At 42.9% G+C, this 13,181-nt stretch overlaps 1 protein-coding gene across 2 annotated transcripts in view; it reads right to left on the bottom strand.

The window, feature by feature from the left end:
* atp1a2a (ATPase Na+/K+ transporting subunit alpha 2a) overlaps positions 1-10,217 on the bottom strand; it is a 40,914-nt gene extending 30,697 nt beyond the window's left edge. The window contains exons 1-8 of one of the 2 annotated variants that reach the window (XM_027288516.1): positions 10,115-10,217; positions 9,130-9,204; positions 7,724-7,783; positions 6,756-6,959; positions 4,000-4,113; positions 3,384-3,518; positions 2,131-2,248; positions 6-268 (exon numbers count right to left, since the gene is read on the bottom strand). In XM_027288516.1, coding sequence (XP_027144317.1) covers positions 6-268; positions 2,131-2,248; positions 3,384-3,518; positions 4,000-4,113; positions 6,756-6,959; positions 7,724-7,783; positions 9,130-9,204; positions 10,115-10,126 — 981 coding nt within the window. In that variant the 5' untranslated portion in view covers positions 10,127-10,217. The remainder of the gene's footprint in view (positions 1-5; positions 269-2,130; positions 2,249-3,383; positions 3,519-3,999; positions 4,114-6,755; positions 6,960-7,723; positions 7,784-9,129; positions 9,205-10,114) is intronic. The other variant, XM_027288510.1, reaches the window with a different exon arrangement.
* Between the last annotated feature and the right edge of the window lie 2,964 nt (positions 10,218-13,181).

Genomic DNA, 13,181 nt, shown 5'->3' with positions numbered 1-13,181 from the left:
GTGACAGTAGCGAGCAGTCCCTCGGGCACGTTCGCCACAATGATGCCAATGAGGAAGATGACGGCCTCCAGCCAGGTGTAGCCCAGGATGAGTGACAGGATGAAGAAGCTCACGCCCAGGAAGACGGCCACGCCTGTGATGATGTGGATGAAATGCTCGATCTCTATGTTGATTGGCGTACGGCGGACGACAATCTCCGACGCCAGCGTGGCGATGCGACCCATGACTGTCCGGTCACCGGTGGCTATCACGATGCCGTGGGCTGTACCTGAGAGGTGAGAGGTGATTATTCATCTTCATTTCTTTTTTTTTTTACCAGATTTAAACATTTAAATGCACTCAGTGCTTTAGTGAAACGCGTATGCAAGTCAATATGTAAAGAGGCGAATCAGTGCGAGAGACACTGGAGGAGCTGAGTGCTGTAATTTGTAAACAGGGAGGACGGTTGATAGGGAGATGATGGCTGGATAAAGAGTAATGATGGATGGAGGTGAATTACAGGTGTTGGCCAGTGATTGATGGTTGGAGTGAGTCAGTGAGAAAAGAAAAACTACAAATGTAGTCCACAGACCTCGCCGTTTCTATCTGTCTTTACAGGGACTACTTCCTCCCCCCTTTTTGAAACTACTTCAAAGAGAGATCTGTGGATTATCCGCAGATTAACTCGAGGGCATTGTTTCTAGAAAGAAAACCTTGCTATACTGATTTTTTTTTTAAATGGGATTTTTAATGCCGCAAGAACCACAAACAAAACATAATTTACCTCTATTGTACGAGGATGGAGGAAGAAATCTAAAGGGACAGACATTCGAAAACCCATAACACATAAAAGCCCAACTATCCACGCGGCTTCACGACGCTAAATTAAAGTGAGAAAATGAGGAAGTTGCTTCTTTGTTTCGTGAGAATTGATTCGTTAACACTTCAACAGAGGGAGCAAAAGTGCGTAATTGCTTACATGACTAAATATAGCTCTCACCATATAGTTTTCATTAATGATTCACATGTCTTTAAAATAAAAGGTGTCGTACACAGTGAACCAAACATCAAACTCCCATTTTTAATGAGCTGAAATACACGATATATATATATTTCTCCCCCGTTTGTTAAAAATACATGATACTGTACACTTCCTTTTATGATACCAATTATTTTTTTCCACACACAGGAAAAGTCGTGACCCGCCTTATTCCGCCTCTGATTGGCCAACACAGATATTCCAATTAGTACTAACTAATAAAAGGCAGAGAAGAAATTAGTCCTGTGTGGAAAAAAGGGGCATGGTTCAGTTTCAAAACAAGACTGCACATTTTAAAAAATGACCTTTCATTGCGACCAGTCTGAGTCACACCTGTGTCATAGTCATGCTGTCTAAGCTGCTTATTGTTATTCCACACCTGTCAGGTGGATGGATTATCTCGGGCCAAGGAGAAGTGCTCAAAAACACAAATTTATAGAGAAATAAAAACTTGTGCGGGCAGAGAAGAAGCCTCAGATCTTTTACTTTGACTTGTGAAATATAAAAGGAAAAACAAAAGTATGTTTTTGTTGATATGATGCAGATAAATCCTGAATGCAGTTCCACGACAAACTCACCATAATGAAGAAGTCTATGTGATATGATTAAAAGCTACCGGTCAGTGATCTTTGTGACGGGATTGTCAACAGTCTCCAAGGTCATGAACGAACTTTGAAGCTTAACTAAACCATTCGTTGACGAATTATGTCATTTACAAGCTGAATCCTCCATAAATTATAAGTAATATTAGACTTCAAACTAATATATTTCCATAATGCATGTAAAATTGTTCACTTTATATACCACCTACATTAGAATTTAGATGTTGTAGGAGGATATTGATGAAGTGGCATATTCTAAATATTAAATCACTGTTTAATGATTGATAGCATCTGAAATACCAATTAAAATCACCATTGGTTGAGTCTCAAATGGAAACACTCATGCACATGCATTCAAAATTCAGTAACTACATCCTGCGCTATATGTTCTGATGAGTCATGCACTGAAAGCTGTAATGTTAAACTACGTTGATCTCCAGATGGTTTTAAAAAAAAAAAAGACATTCAAAGGTGATAGGAGACAATCTTGGCCAGATGCGGCCTACTGACCCTCGACACAGTTGGTGGAAAAGAAACCGATGTTACGAGTCTCCAGGGGATTTTCATGCGTGAACTCTGGGGAGCGAGTCTGAGGCTCGGATTCTCCTGTCAGAGAGGAGTTGTCCACCTTTTACGATGTTGGGGAGAAGGGAAGAGAGAGAGAGAGAGCAGTGTTAGCCAGTGATACTGAGGGACAGACCCAGAGGTGAGACTGACAGGGTGGAAATGAAAGAAGCAGCACTTATCAGCAACAAGCGCAATGATGTAACACTCGTCACGTCAGAACCGTCTTCTGAGTTTTCTCACGTTCCTCTATAGGTGGAGACATTTATACCGCTGATCACCAGAGTCTTATTATGCTGCTTCTAAATCCAGGAGGATAAACTCAAATATGAATGCGTTTTGGAGAAATGTTCACACCGCGGCTACTAAGCACACATGAGGAGGGAACAAATTGACATAAGAGCTAAATGTTGAAATCTCAAAGGGGAAAGACGTGTAAAGAAATGTCCATCACTAACTAAGGCACTTTGGCAGCTCTGCCGTGGGTGTGATGTCTGTAAATGTTGTTTGTTAGCAGCAAAAAGCTTCGAGAGCTTACAGGGATCCTTCGAAGACAGAACAAAGCAATGATTTTATATCTTTGAGGAAATTTACTCAATGGAAAATGACCTTTCGAGAGTCAACAGAAACTGTGAAGGTAAGCTGATTGTTTAAATATGGAAGAACTAGAAGTGAGAACAAAGACACGTGTCTGATAACCTTCTAACAACTGTTTGCTCTATGAAATGTGGCGGCGTGGCTGTCGGTTTTACTCCACCACCACTTTGAGGCCAGGCTGAAACATCACAACAACTACTGGATGGATTGCCGTGAAATTTGGTGCAGCCATTCATGATCCCCAGAGGATGAAGCCTATTGACTCCCTGACATTTCCCCCTCCAGCACCGTCTTGACATTTCGGGTTTGGAGTGAAATACATCAACAACCAATCCAGTCCCTTGAGAATTTATCCTGATAACTTTTTGGATTCTCTCGTCCTGTTAAATATCCCAAAATCTACAGGATGGAGTGGCAACATTTTACATGTTCATGGTCCCCAGAAGATGTTTTTCTAATAACATAATTATTCCATAGTACCACGAGCAGGTTGGACATTTTTGGCCTAACCTCTGAAAGAATAAATAGCAAGTCAGCTCTCTGCTGTAATCCCACAGAGACTTCCAGGCTCCCCAGGGTTGAGCCGAGCAGCCCTCCCCTACCTTGCATCCGCTGGAGGAGATCACTCGAAGGTCAGCTGGGATGCGGTCTCCCCCTTTGATCTCCACCAGATCTCCCTGCACCACAAGCTCAGCATTGATATGCATCTTCTCCCCTTCCCGAATCACCAGCGCTTGCTGGCATGGACAAAAAAGGAAGAGAGAGATGAGAAGGGAGAGGAAGTACGAGGAAGAGAGAGAGAGAGAGACAGACAGAGAGAGAGAGAGGGAGTGGGGGAACAGAGAGAGGATTTAGTCAGAGGAAGAGACAGAAGAGCAATAAAACAAAAGTGCCCGAGGGCGTCGAGGTTGTGAAAGTGAGAGATGGAGGAAAAGGAAAAAGAGAGCAGACAGGTAGGGGGAAAGAAGACAAGTAGGGAGTGAAAACAGCCTAAATAGATTAAAGAATTAGGCAATCAAAGTGCCAGAGGTGGATAACGCAAGGGGGGTTTTTATGCAAACGCAGTCACAATCCAAAGTTGGCTCAAACATTTATTCTTCCTTTGTGTGAGGTTATTAGGTTTCCACTCAAGTGAGTGTGTAAAGCTCTACTTGAGGGATGGCTTATTGATTCAGAAAGCTCAGAGGCTACACCAAACACCAACATTCATCAACTTACCTGTGGTACCATCTTCTTGAAGGAGTCCATGATTCGAGAGCTCTTGGCCTCTTGGAAGTAGGAGAAACAACCGGTGATGATGACCACGGCCGCCAGCACCACACCCAGATACAACTAAAACGGGGGCAAACACAAGCCACAGGGGAGAGTCGGCATCATTATCGACTTAGGGTTGGTTCATGGGAAGGCGTGTGAGGATTTACAAACCCCAAATGGTTTTAAAATGGCAAAACCTTAAATGGAGAGTGCAAGAGAAGAGTTGAGAGTAAGGAAACCGGGGGAAGCTCGGAGTCTTAGTGGAAGATTTAAGAGAAGAAGTCGTCCTCGAGCTGAATTCTCGCGCACTATTCCCGTCATCTTGGACGGTTCATTCAGTGTTAGTCCAAGTGAACATCTGTCTCCCAAGAACTGACGCTGATCTGTGAGACCACCGAGAGACGGTTTCTGAACTGGAGCCTGGCTTTGTAGCCTCATGGTCGTGTTAAGGGGAAGATTTTGTACCAGTGAACAGGCTGTTATGGGTTGAGCTCTCATTGATGCAAACAAGACAGCCAGGCACTTTGTATGAAAGCATCTGCCAGCTGGTGTGTGTGTGTGTGTGTACTGTATGTCCTGGACTCCTGGAAAACAAAATTCCTAAACCTTGAAAAGTTTCCTTTTTGGAAGGTGCTTCTTTCATTTGACAGCAACAACAGAATGTTTTGCCTTTTTTTTACGCTTCAATGCCTTTTCTTTCTTTATTTCTTTCTTTATTCTTTCCAACCGTGGCAAAGCAAAATCTTCTGAACCAGGAAATACATCTGTATCCCCAGAAAATCACTTGTCAGTGTTTACTACATTTGCCTCCAATTCGATGTTTTCGGTTTTGCAGCTTCTGGTTTTGTCTGCACGCGTTTTCTCTTCTTCTTTTTTTTTTTTTTTTTTTTTTTGTTGCAGATTTAAGCTCGGCTCCTTTGCCTCTTCTCACTTCGGGAGACATTTGTTCTTGTTCACTGGCTGCACAGAATCGTAGGAGCAATCTGCTCAGGCAGGTGACACATTTGAATCTACTAAAGTTTAAAAAAAGGCAAAGACTGCAAACAGAACATTTTTAACTACCGCAGTAAATCGTATAGGCTCAGCAGCACTTTGGATGTTTGAACATTTTCTCAAACTAAAGAAGACAATGCATCTTTAAGCACAAATGCATCAAAATAATGAATATTCCGTTTTTTAATCCGACAACAGCGACGTGTAAAGTTCTGTTCGGGTGGATTTTCATCTTAAATAAGTGCTAGCACATTATGCAGAGTGCCAGAGCTGCAGGGGGCTTTAAAGAAGCTCACCAGAGCAACCAGCTGTACGTACTCAGTTCTGAATGTAGAGATTAAATCGTGGGGTGAGATTAAACTTATCACGTGTGTGCATATGCCTGTGTCTATCTACTGTATGTTACTGTATATTATGCAAGGGCTTAATGCTGTCTGGGGTTTGGAGAGCCGCTGAATGATGATTGCATAATGACTCAGAGCCATAAAGTGAAGTATGGGTGGCTGCTGGGCTCCATTTGATCAGCGGTTGGTCTGAGTATTTATCCGTGCTAATGCCAGGAATGATGCCAGTGTCAGCGGTTGTTTTGACGTCACCCTCTGACGGGGTTGGGGAGGGGTGAGTCAAATGGTGTGTTTTAATGAGTTCTGCATCTATTTTTTATGGCTTTTCTCACTTTCTTCTGTCTTTTTGAATCCCCTTAAGTTATCTTTCTTTCTTTCCCTTCATCTTACTCTTTACCCTGCTTTAAATGTTGGCTCCTCGCTGGTTCATGTGACCTAATTGTGTTGCCATTTTGGCCCGGACTCTCGGAAATTAGATTTAGATCTCTAGAGGCCACCCTGGTAGAGAGAAGGTCATTTTAAAACAGATGAAATCTGAGCGTAATGCTCCAAAATCTTGACACTTGTGGACTCTTGTTGAAGGGTCAGTTTACGTTAAGGATATGTAGCGCTTTAAAATGATTTCTCCAGTCTAATTAGTCCACAGAAGTTATTATTAAAAACAAATGAGTCACTAAGGATTGCTAAGACAGACGATTCATCTAAACAATCTGCACTTCTCCGATATATTAAATCTAATAAATAAGTTGTGCATACATAATCTAAAAAAATGTACAACAATACGATGTGTGAAAGATAAAGTGGAGCCTTTAGTATCTAAGGAGAATATTGTGATGCAGAGAAAGACAGACACTCCAAAACACTTGAAGGATTTCTAAAGATGCTCCTTCAGTGGAAGATTGCTTTGGAGACACTGACCCACACCCTAAAAAGAAAATCAATCAAGAGATTTATCAAGAGATGTCAAGCAGTCACAGAAACGAGGCCCCTCCAACTATCAACCCTAGAAATGAGTTTGGCATAAATGATTCAGAACCTCAATGAAAAACAGGATTAGTTTCACACGTGTGAAGGTTTTTCTTTGACACAATGCATTTGATCATTTTATATGTAATTCATGTGATATATTGTGACTTATATTACCTCACTGGATCAAAATAATCCACCAAATTAATAAAATATTACTACTTTTATATTAGAATTAAGATGCATATGCTTGTGTACATACAGATAAATATACAGGTGCATACAGGTGGAATTGTATGCATGTGTCTCCTGGACTGGTAGCTGTCTCTTCATACCTGCATCTCTCCCTGAGCTCGATTAATATGTAAAGCATGCGCTCGTACACATGCATGCATGTTTTACAAGCAAGTTTCTCACGTTGTCATTGGGCGCCTCGTCCTCCGTGGCCACCTGGATGCTGTAGGCCAGGAAGCAGAGGATGGCACCGATCCAGAGCAAGATGGAGAACCCTCCGAACAGCTGACGGCAAAACTTGACCCACTCCGGCGTGGTGGGGGGAGGGGTCAGCGCGTTTGGACCGTCCCTGGCCAGAATCTCCACAGCTCGAGCGTTGGTCAAACCCTGAGGGAGAAGATTTTTGTTTTTTTTAGGAATGAATGTCTTCCTGCCTGTGCTGAGAGTCTTATTACAACACAACCCCATTTTTACCACAGCTTAAAAAGCAATTTTACTGCTACAGTTGCAGAACATCAAGTATTCCTACCTGGCCTATTTAACACCACAAGTATAATAAACTGGGTGATGCTACCTCATCTAAGGTTTTATGCTGTAGAACAGTTGGATGTAACTTTATTGAACTTTTTTTCCATGATTTTATGCGTTTTATATGAGGTCTAATTTACAGCAAATCTGTGTAAATGCCTGAAATACGATGATTCAATTATACTCAGGGAAAAAAAACACATTTTCACACAAAGGTCTCAGATATTTTTACAGTTTGTGATATTTTTTTGGAGCATCCCAGCTTCTATTTCTTTTCAAAATCCTAATCCTGAAAGATAGAATCAGTTTCACCGCACCTGCAATGTCAAACTTAAGGTAGGCAGCAGCGTAAAGACTTTCCTGATGTGTTTGTATCTGTCTGTTTTATGGGATTGTAGGAGTTGTTGTCAAAGTGTGTGTGCATGTCTGTGTGTGTGTGTGTGTTTGAGGGATTAAAGATGAATAAGGCTCAAGGTGAGCTTGGGACACTGTGGTGGATCTAACTCGACCAAAGTAATGCTCGGTCTCAGTTTTGGATGTTGCTTTCCAGTACACAGGCCAGCAGAGATTAAATCTCTTCAGGAAACATTACGGCAACCCTTTGTGTTTGTGTGTTTGCGTACCCGTGCGAGGTCCACTCCATAGCGCTTCCCCAGCTCATCCAGAGTTATCATGTGGTCATCCTGCAGGGATAAAATATTCAGTTTTTATTTGTGCTTGACTCCTTTTTAATTCACCCGTAAAATAACTTTGTGTTTGATTTATTATGAATAGGAAACTACTACTACTACACAAGCAACTGTAAAGGGGAGTTATGACCATGGTAATGGTCAAATAGATCATGAGGACGTTGCATTGATGCATTACACACCTCCATCTTACTGAAAAAGTACTTTATTCTCTGTATCTGACACGGATTCAGGAGCTTCATATATATGATTCATTCCTTGTGACAGATCAAACCAGTCAAAGACTGATGTCCACACCCCCGCATCCCCAAGTAGTGCTGAACCGAAGACGAGCAAAACTGTTGTAGTAAAAAAATGTGACCCATTGAAAAGGAACCCGCCCCGAAACACTTAACAGCGCTCGGTAATGCGTGTTGCGTTCATTTTGTGGCACGTTCGTATTGTCATCCCTGTCCAACTGTTCAAATGTCACCTCCAGATATTTCCCCCGCAGAGTTTGATACAAAAAAATCAGCTCCCAGCTGTCAGGATGGTGTCAGTCACACAGAAATGAAGGGCTATTTTCTTCTCTCGGTGATAAGACAGCGAGAAACCCGACAATTTCCTCACGAACAGTCGCCTCAGAGAACCACAATGAAACTTGGCGGTAAGGGATTTGGCCACGACATGCCCCAGTATTCACAAAACAGTTTCCAGTTAGGCTTTATTTATATGGCCCTTACACCCAATATTGATCAAGCATTGTCCGGTGGTTGTTCATAGGATTTCTGGGACAAAGCGTAGGAAATCACTGAGTGAGGAAAGCTAAGAGCGATGAGAAGTAAAACACGGCACTTAATCACAAAACTGCACAGAAGCGTTGACAGAATTCTTCTCTTTAATCAGTCGCGGGGCAACTTGATAATTGACGGGAGCTGCTTTTATCGGAGATACTGCGTGCAGGAAAAAAAAAAAAACTTACCCCAGTTTTCATGGGCATCGCTCGGCTGCGTTTTGACAGCACCTCAAAGAGCTACAGCTCTGCACAAGACAAAAAGAAACTCTGCACTACACTGTTGGTGGCCCACAAATTATTCAGCATCTTTCTGAGTACAAAGAGACGCTGGTAGAATAGACAGGAGGGGACAGGCTGGTTTGGATCTCCGACTGACTACCCTAAGCAGCCTGGATCGACATTTTGTTTACGGGCCACTGTTTTCATTGATGGCCTTAATAAATGAAATGATATAAGTTAAATAACCTGGCGTCTTTTGGCGTTATTTGGAGAGCAGCAGCGATGGAATCAATCACTGTGTGGTGTGAGCGTGGGTTGGGAGCGTTTGACAGCTTGTTTTTCTTACCAAGGACACCTCCTTCTTCAGATCATCCAAGTCCCTGTCCTTCTTCTTCCTCTTCCCACCATTCTCGGCACCATACTGTAGGAAGGTGGGGGTGAGAAAGAAAGAGATTAGCACACATCAGGCCTGTAGGCTATCAACCCAAACCTGTCACAAGCCACATGCCTGTTGCCACATTGTGCCTTATTCATTTACATTCATCGCTACGAACACAATGGACTGAATCTGTACGCCGGTTCATTTCAATCACCCGGCGCTATTGGCAAAACATTCCCTGAATATGGGAGAGAAAATATTATTTTTCCCTCATAGTGTAAAGTTCCTCATTTGTGCGACAGGAGAGAGTGTGTGTGTGTGTGTCACGAACAGTTGGAAGAACGGTGCATCATGGAAATCATCTGCTGCTGTCAGTCTCCTTTAGCAGCACGTGTGCATGTCAGTGAAGGAGGGATAGATAGAGTGAATGAGCGGAGAGAGCGTGAGCGAGTGACACAGTGAAAAAGTAATCAAAAAAAAAAAAAGAGCCAAAGAGGGAGCACGGAGCCGGTGGAGTGCCTGAAATGTGTCTGGCATAGCAATTTCCCCCCCCACACTGTGTGCAAGGAAGATTACCAGCCTGTCCTCCCATAAAGCTAAATGGAACGGGCCTGATGGAGAGAATAAAAACTAAATTACGTAATTACCCAAGTAAACAGCAAGCGGGGAACAAAACTTATTGAGGGGAAGAAAAAAAAAAGCAGCAGCCATCATCCTGAGACCTTACTGTCTCTCAGAAAGACGCTCTGAAGCCCTGAAGACCAGTTTGGAAATCTCAGTACTTTTCCATGATGCATGTCCACGCCATATGCTGCTACTGAACATAAACTACAGTCAGAACTCAGAACGTCCAGTCATGCAACTAATTTCATACGTTTAGTTGTGACAGGAAGGGGTTGAGTGTAATTAAAAGAGACGGCAAGAAGTTTAAATAAAGACAAAGAGAACTCACCCCTTTGCCCATGCTGGATGTCCAGACGTCGGCAGGTTATAAAGTGAAGGACAGCAGCACTCGAGGGGCCTCGCCACAGCTGAGACCTCCCGTCCTGCCCCCCCCCCTCCACTTGTTGAGTACACTGGTGGCTTTTTTTGGGCCTGGCCCCCCCCCTCCTGCTTCCAGCACACCAAACATCCCATTCCCTCTCTTCTTGCTCCGTCCTGTCAGAGGTAACCTGAGCCACCAACCACCCCCGCATCCCTTCCCCACACAACTCCACTCCTCGTCAACAAGACCCCCCTCCACCTCCACCAAACACAGAGAGGGGGTTTTCAGTGTGAGTGTGTACCTGCACCTGCTCAATATGTCTTATACCCCCCCACCCTCCTCTCACAGCACACATGGTTCCACGCAGAACAACAGCTCCATCAATCACAGCTGTCGACAACAACAAATGAAACCTTGTATTTCTAACAAACGTGATAATGAGGGAGCAAAATTAGATTTAAGATTAATCATTTAAACAAAAAGGGAAGCGGATGATTCAGCTCAGTTTGGATTCTGAATCCTCAGGTCTGTTTCTGCAGAATAAATCCTTTGGTAAACTCTTTAATCATTTGCTAATTGATCCTCGAAGATGAATTAACATTTGAATATTTTAAAAAGAATTTCTTCCACTTGGATTTAAAAGCGACTCGGAGCCAACGGGATGCTGCAGCGAGTGTAAAGTCCAACATATTTACAACATAAGGCCGCGCCCACACAACAGATGCAGCCAATGATCTCGTGTCAGATAAATGTTTTCTCCCTGGTTGCCAATATTTTTAGACTTCATTTGACGTTCGGACTCGTCCTACATCGCAATGCTTCATTCCAACCTTGTACAAGCTGTACAACTTTGATGCATGTATACGAGTCCCGGTAGCGTGCTCCTCCTCAAGGTTTCTCCTACTAAAGGATATTTCAAAGAGGTGCTTGCTTTCTTGTTTACTTGTCCTGAACATATATCTTTGGTGTAAAGCATACACTCTTTATGAATGTCTGTATGTTTCTCATTGAAGTTTATCTCACAGGGCAAACAGCAGTGAAATTTTACCCATTTATGATTTTATAGCTGAGCCAGAGAAGTTCTCAAACAATCAGTTTAAACCTCAAAGGGTCAAGCAGGGAGAGAATCAGAAAGCTGACGCGATGTTACCTTTGGATTCTTTGCTTCGAACTCAGAGAGGGGTGCTGTGAATCATTTAAAAGATGAAATAACACAATCCTGCACTTACAAAATAAGTCAAATTCATAAGCAATAAAACACTTACTCGATTTAATACACTCAGAGTTTTGGCTCCTTTACAGCTGCACATTTTTTAAATAAATATTCAATACTGTAACTGACATTTTGCTGACTTTTTCTAGTACTTGCACAACAGTAATATATTTTAACACGTCAGAGACAAACATTTAGATTCCAAAGGTAAAAAAAACAACTCACTCGAAAGAACATTGAAGTGTCCTGGAAGCACAACTTGGGGCAACAGTGGTCACCGTTACGGGATTTTATCTTTTATATTATATCTAGCGGTGCATAGGGATGGGAATCGAGAACCGATTCTATGTGTTTCAATTCCATGGAATCGTTTGGCAGTTTATCTAACGATTCTCTTATCGATTCCAGCAAGCACGACTAATTCAACATGTAACTCACGCAAGTTTGGCACGTGCAGTGCAATCAGTAGTAAACAGTGGCACCCACTCGGTTCAAACGCTCCAAAGTTTGGCTGCATTTTACCAAAACAGACGGCAACAGGGCGACTTGCAATCATTGCAAAGTGGAGATAACCGCGTCGGGAGGGAACACGACGAACATGCAGAAACATTTGCGCACACAACATGCAATATTTTTAAATGAATGTCGTGTTTTTGACACGCTTCGGACTGGAGATGAATCTCAACCTCAGCCAGGCTATGACCACCTCTGCCGTTACTACAGAAGGTAACTCTGGTAAGTAACGCACTGCCTACCATGTTAGCGCCATGTGCTTCTTGCCACAGTTACACATAGTTACTATTATCTAGGCTGTGGGCCTCTTTTGACCTCGCTGTTGGTTTTGTAAGGTCGTGATACTTCTAACTAAACAAAGTTGATGCTGATCAAACTGTTTCTTCTCCTTTTTTCCCCCAAATGAGAATCGATAAAGAATCGAATCGTTAAGCAGAATCGATAAAGAATCGAATCGTTAAGCAGAATCGATAATGGAATCGAAATTGTAAAAATTCCCATCCCTAGCGGAGCAGCTGCAGATTGCAACTACTTTCAGAGTGTGTGCAAGAAACTACGACGAAACTCGAACACGAAACTGTAGAACCGTGGCGGTGCAACATGGAGGAGCCTCCCTTTCTGTTATAAAGTAAAGGACTCATCATAGGATTCTTATTTTGAGTTATTACGCTAGTAAAAAAAAACCCTCAGCTGTGCATATTATATTGAATCTCTGCCAATAGGACCTTTATAGCTGCTGCATGAATATGTTTTGAAAATGTCTTACTATCAGTCTGCTGGTAGACAGTGACAGCAGACGATCCATCTGTTGGACATTGAGACGGATGGCCTAGAAGCAACACGCATCTGCAGGATGCAGACAAATAAAACTTCACCGAAACAGAATCATTTGCAACATTTCGGGGAGCATGCATATTCAATTTCTCGCCAAGACTCGGGTGAGAAGAAGATCCATGTCAATGAATGCACTTCAGAGGTGTTGCTAGGCATATTTTTAAACTTTGACAAGAGCCAGGCTTGCTGTTGGACCCTGCTTCAGGTCTCTGTGCCAAGCTAAACATGTCCTGGCACCACAGATGTGGACGCGGTATCAACCTTCTCATCTGACTTGCAGCAGGAAAGTGAGTGTGCACCTCCCAAAATGTCAAACCATTTCTTCCGGTCTCAGGTGACTCCAAGTGGCAGCGTCGATACGGACACATCGGCAGATTGCAATGCCATCACCTTCCTCAGCCGCCCATTCAGGTGCCGTATCCGAGCAGGTCAGCGGGCATCAGTTAAAGACTGGAGTTGTACTGTGTGTGTGTG

Source organism: Larimichthys crocea, chromosome II (genome assembly GCF_000972845.2).
Source record: "Larimichthys crocea isolate SSNF chromosome II, L_crocea_2.0, whole genome shotgun sequence".
Classification (NCBI taxonomy): Eukaryota; Metazoa; Chordata; class Actinopteri; family Sciaenidae; genus Larimichthys; species Larimichthys crocea.
Note: the sequence above shows the minus strand (reverse complement) of the source record. Positions and strands in the feature narration are given on the sequence as shown.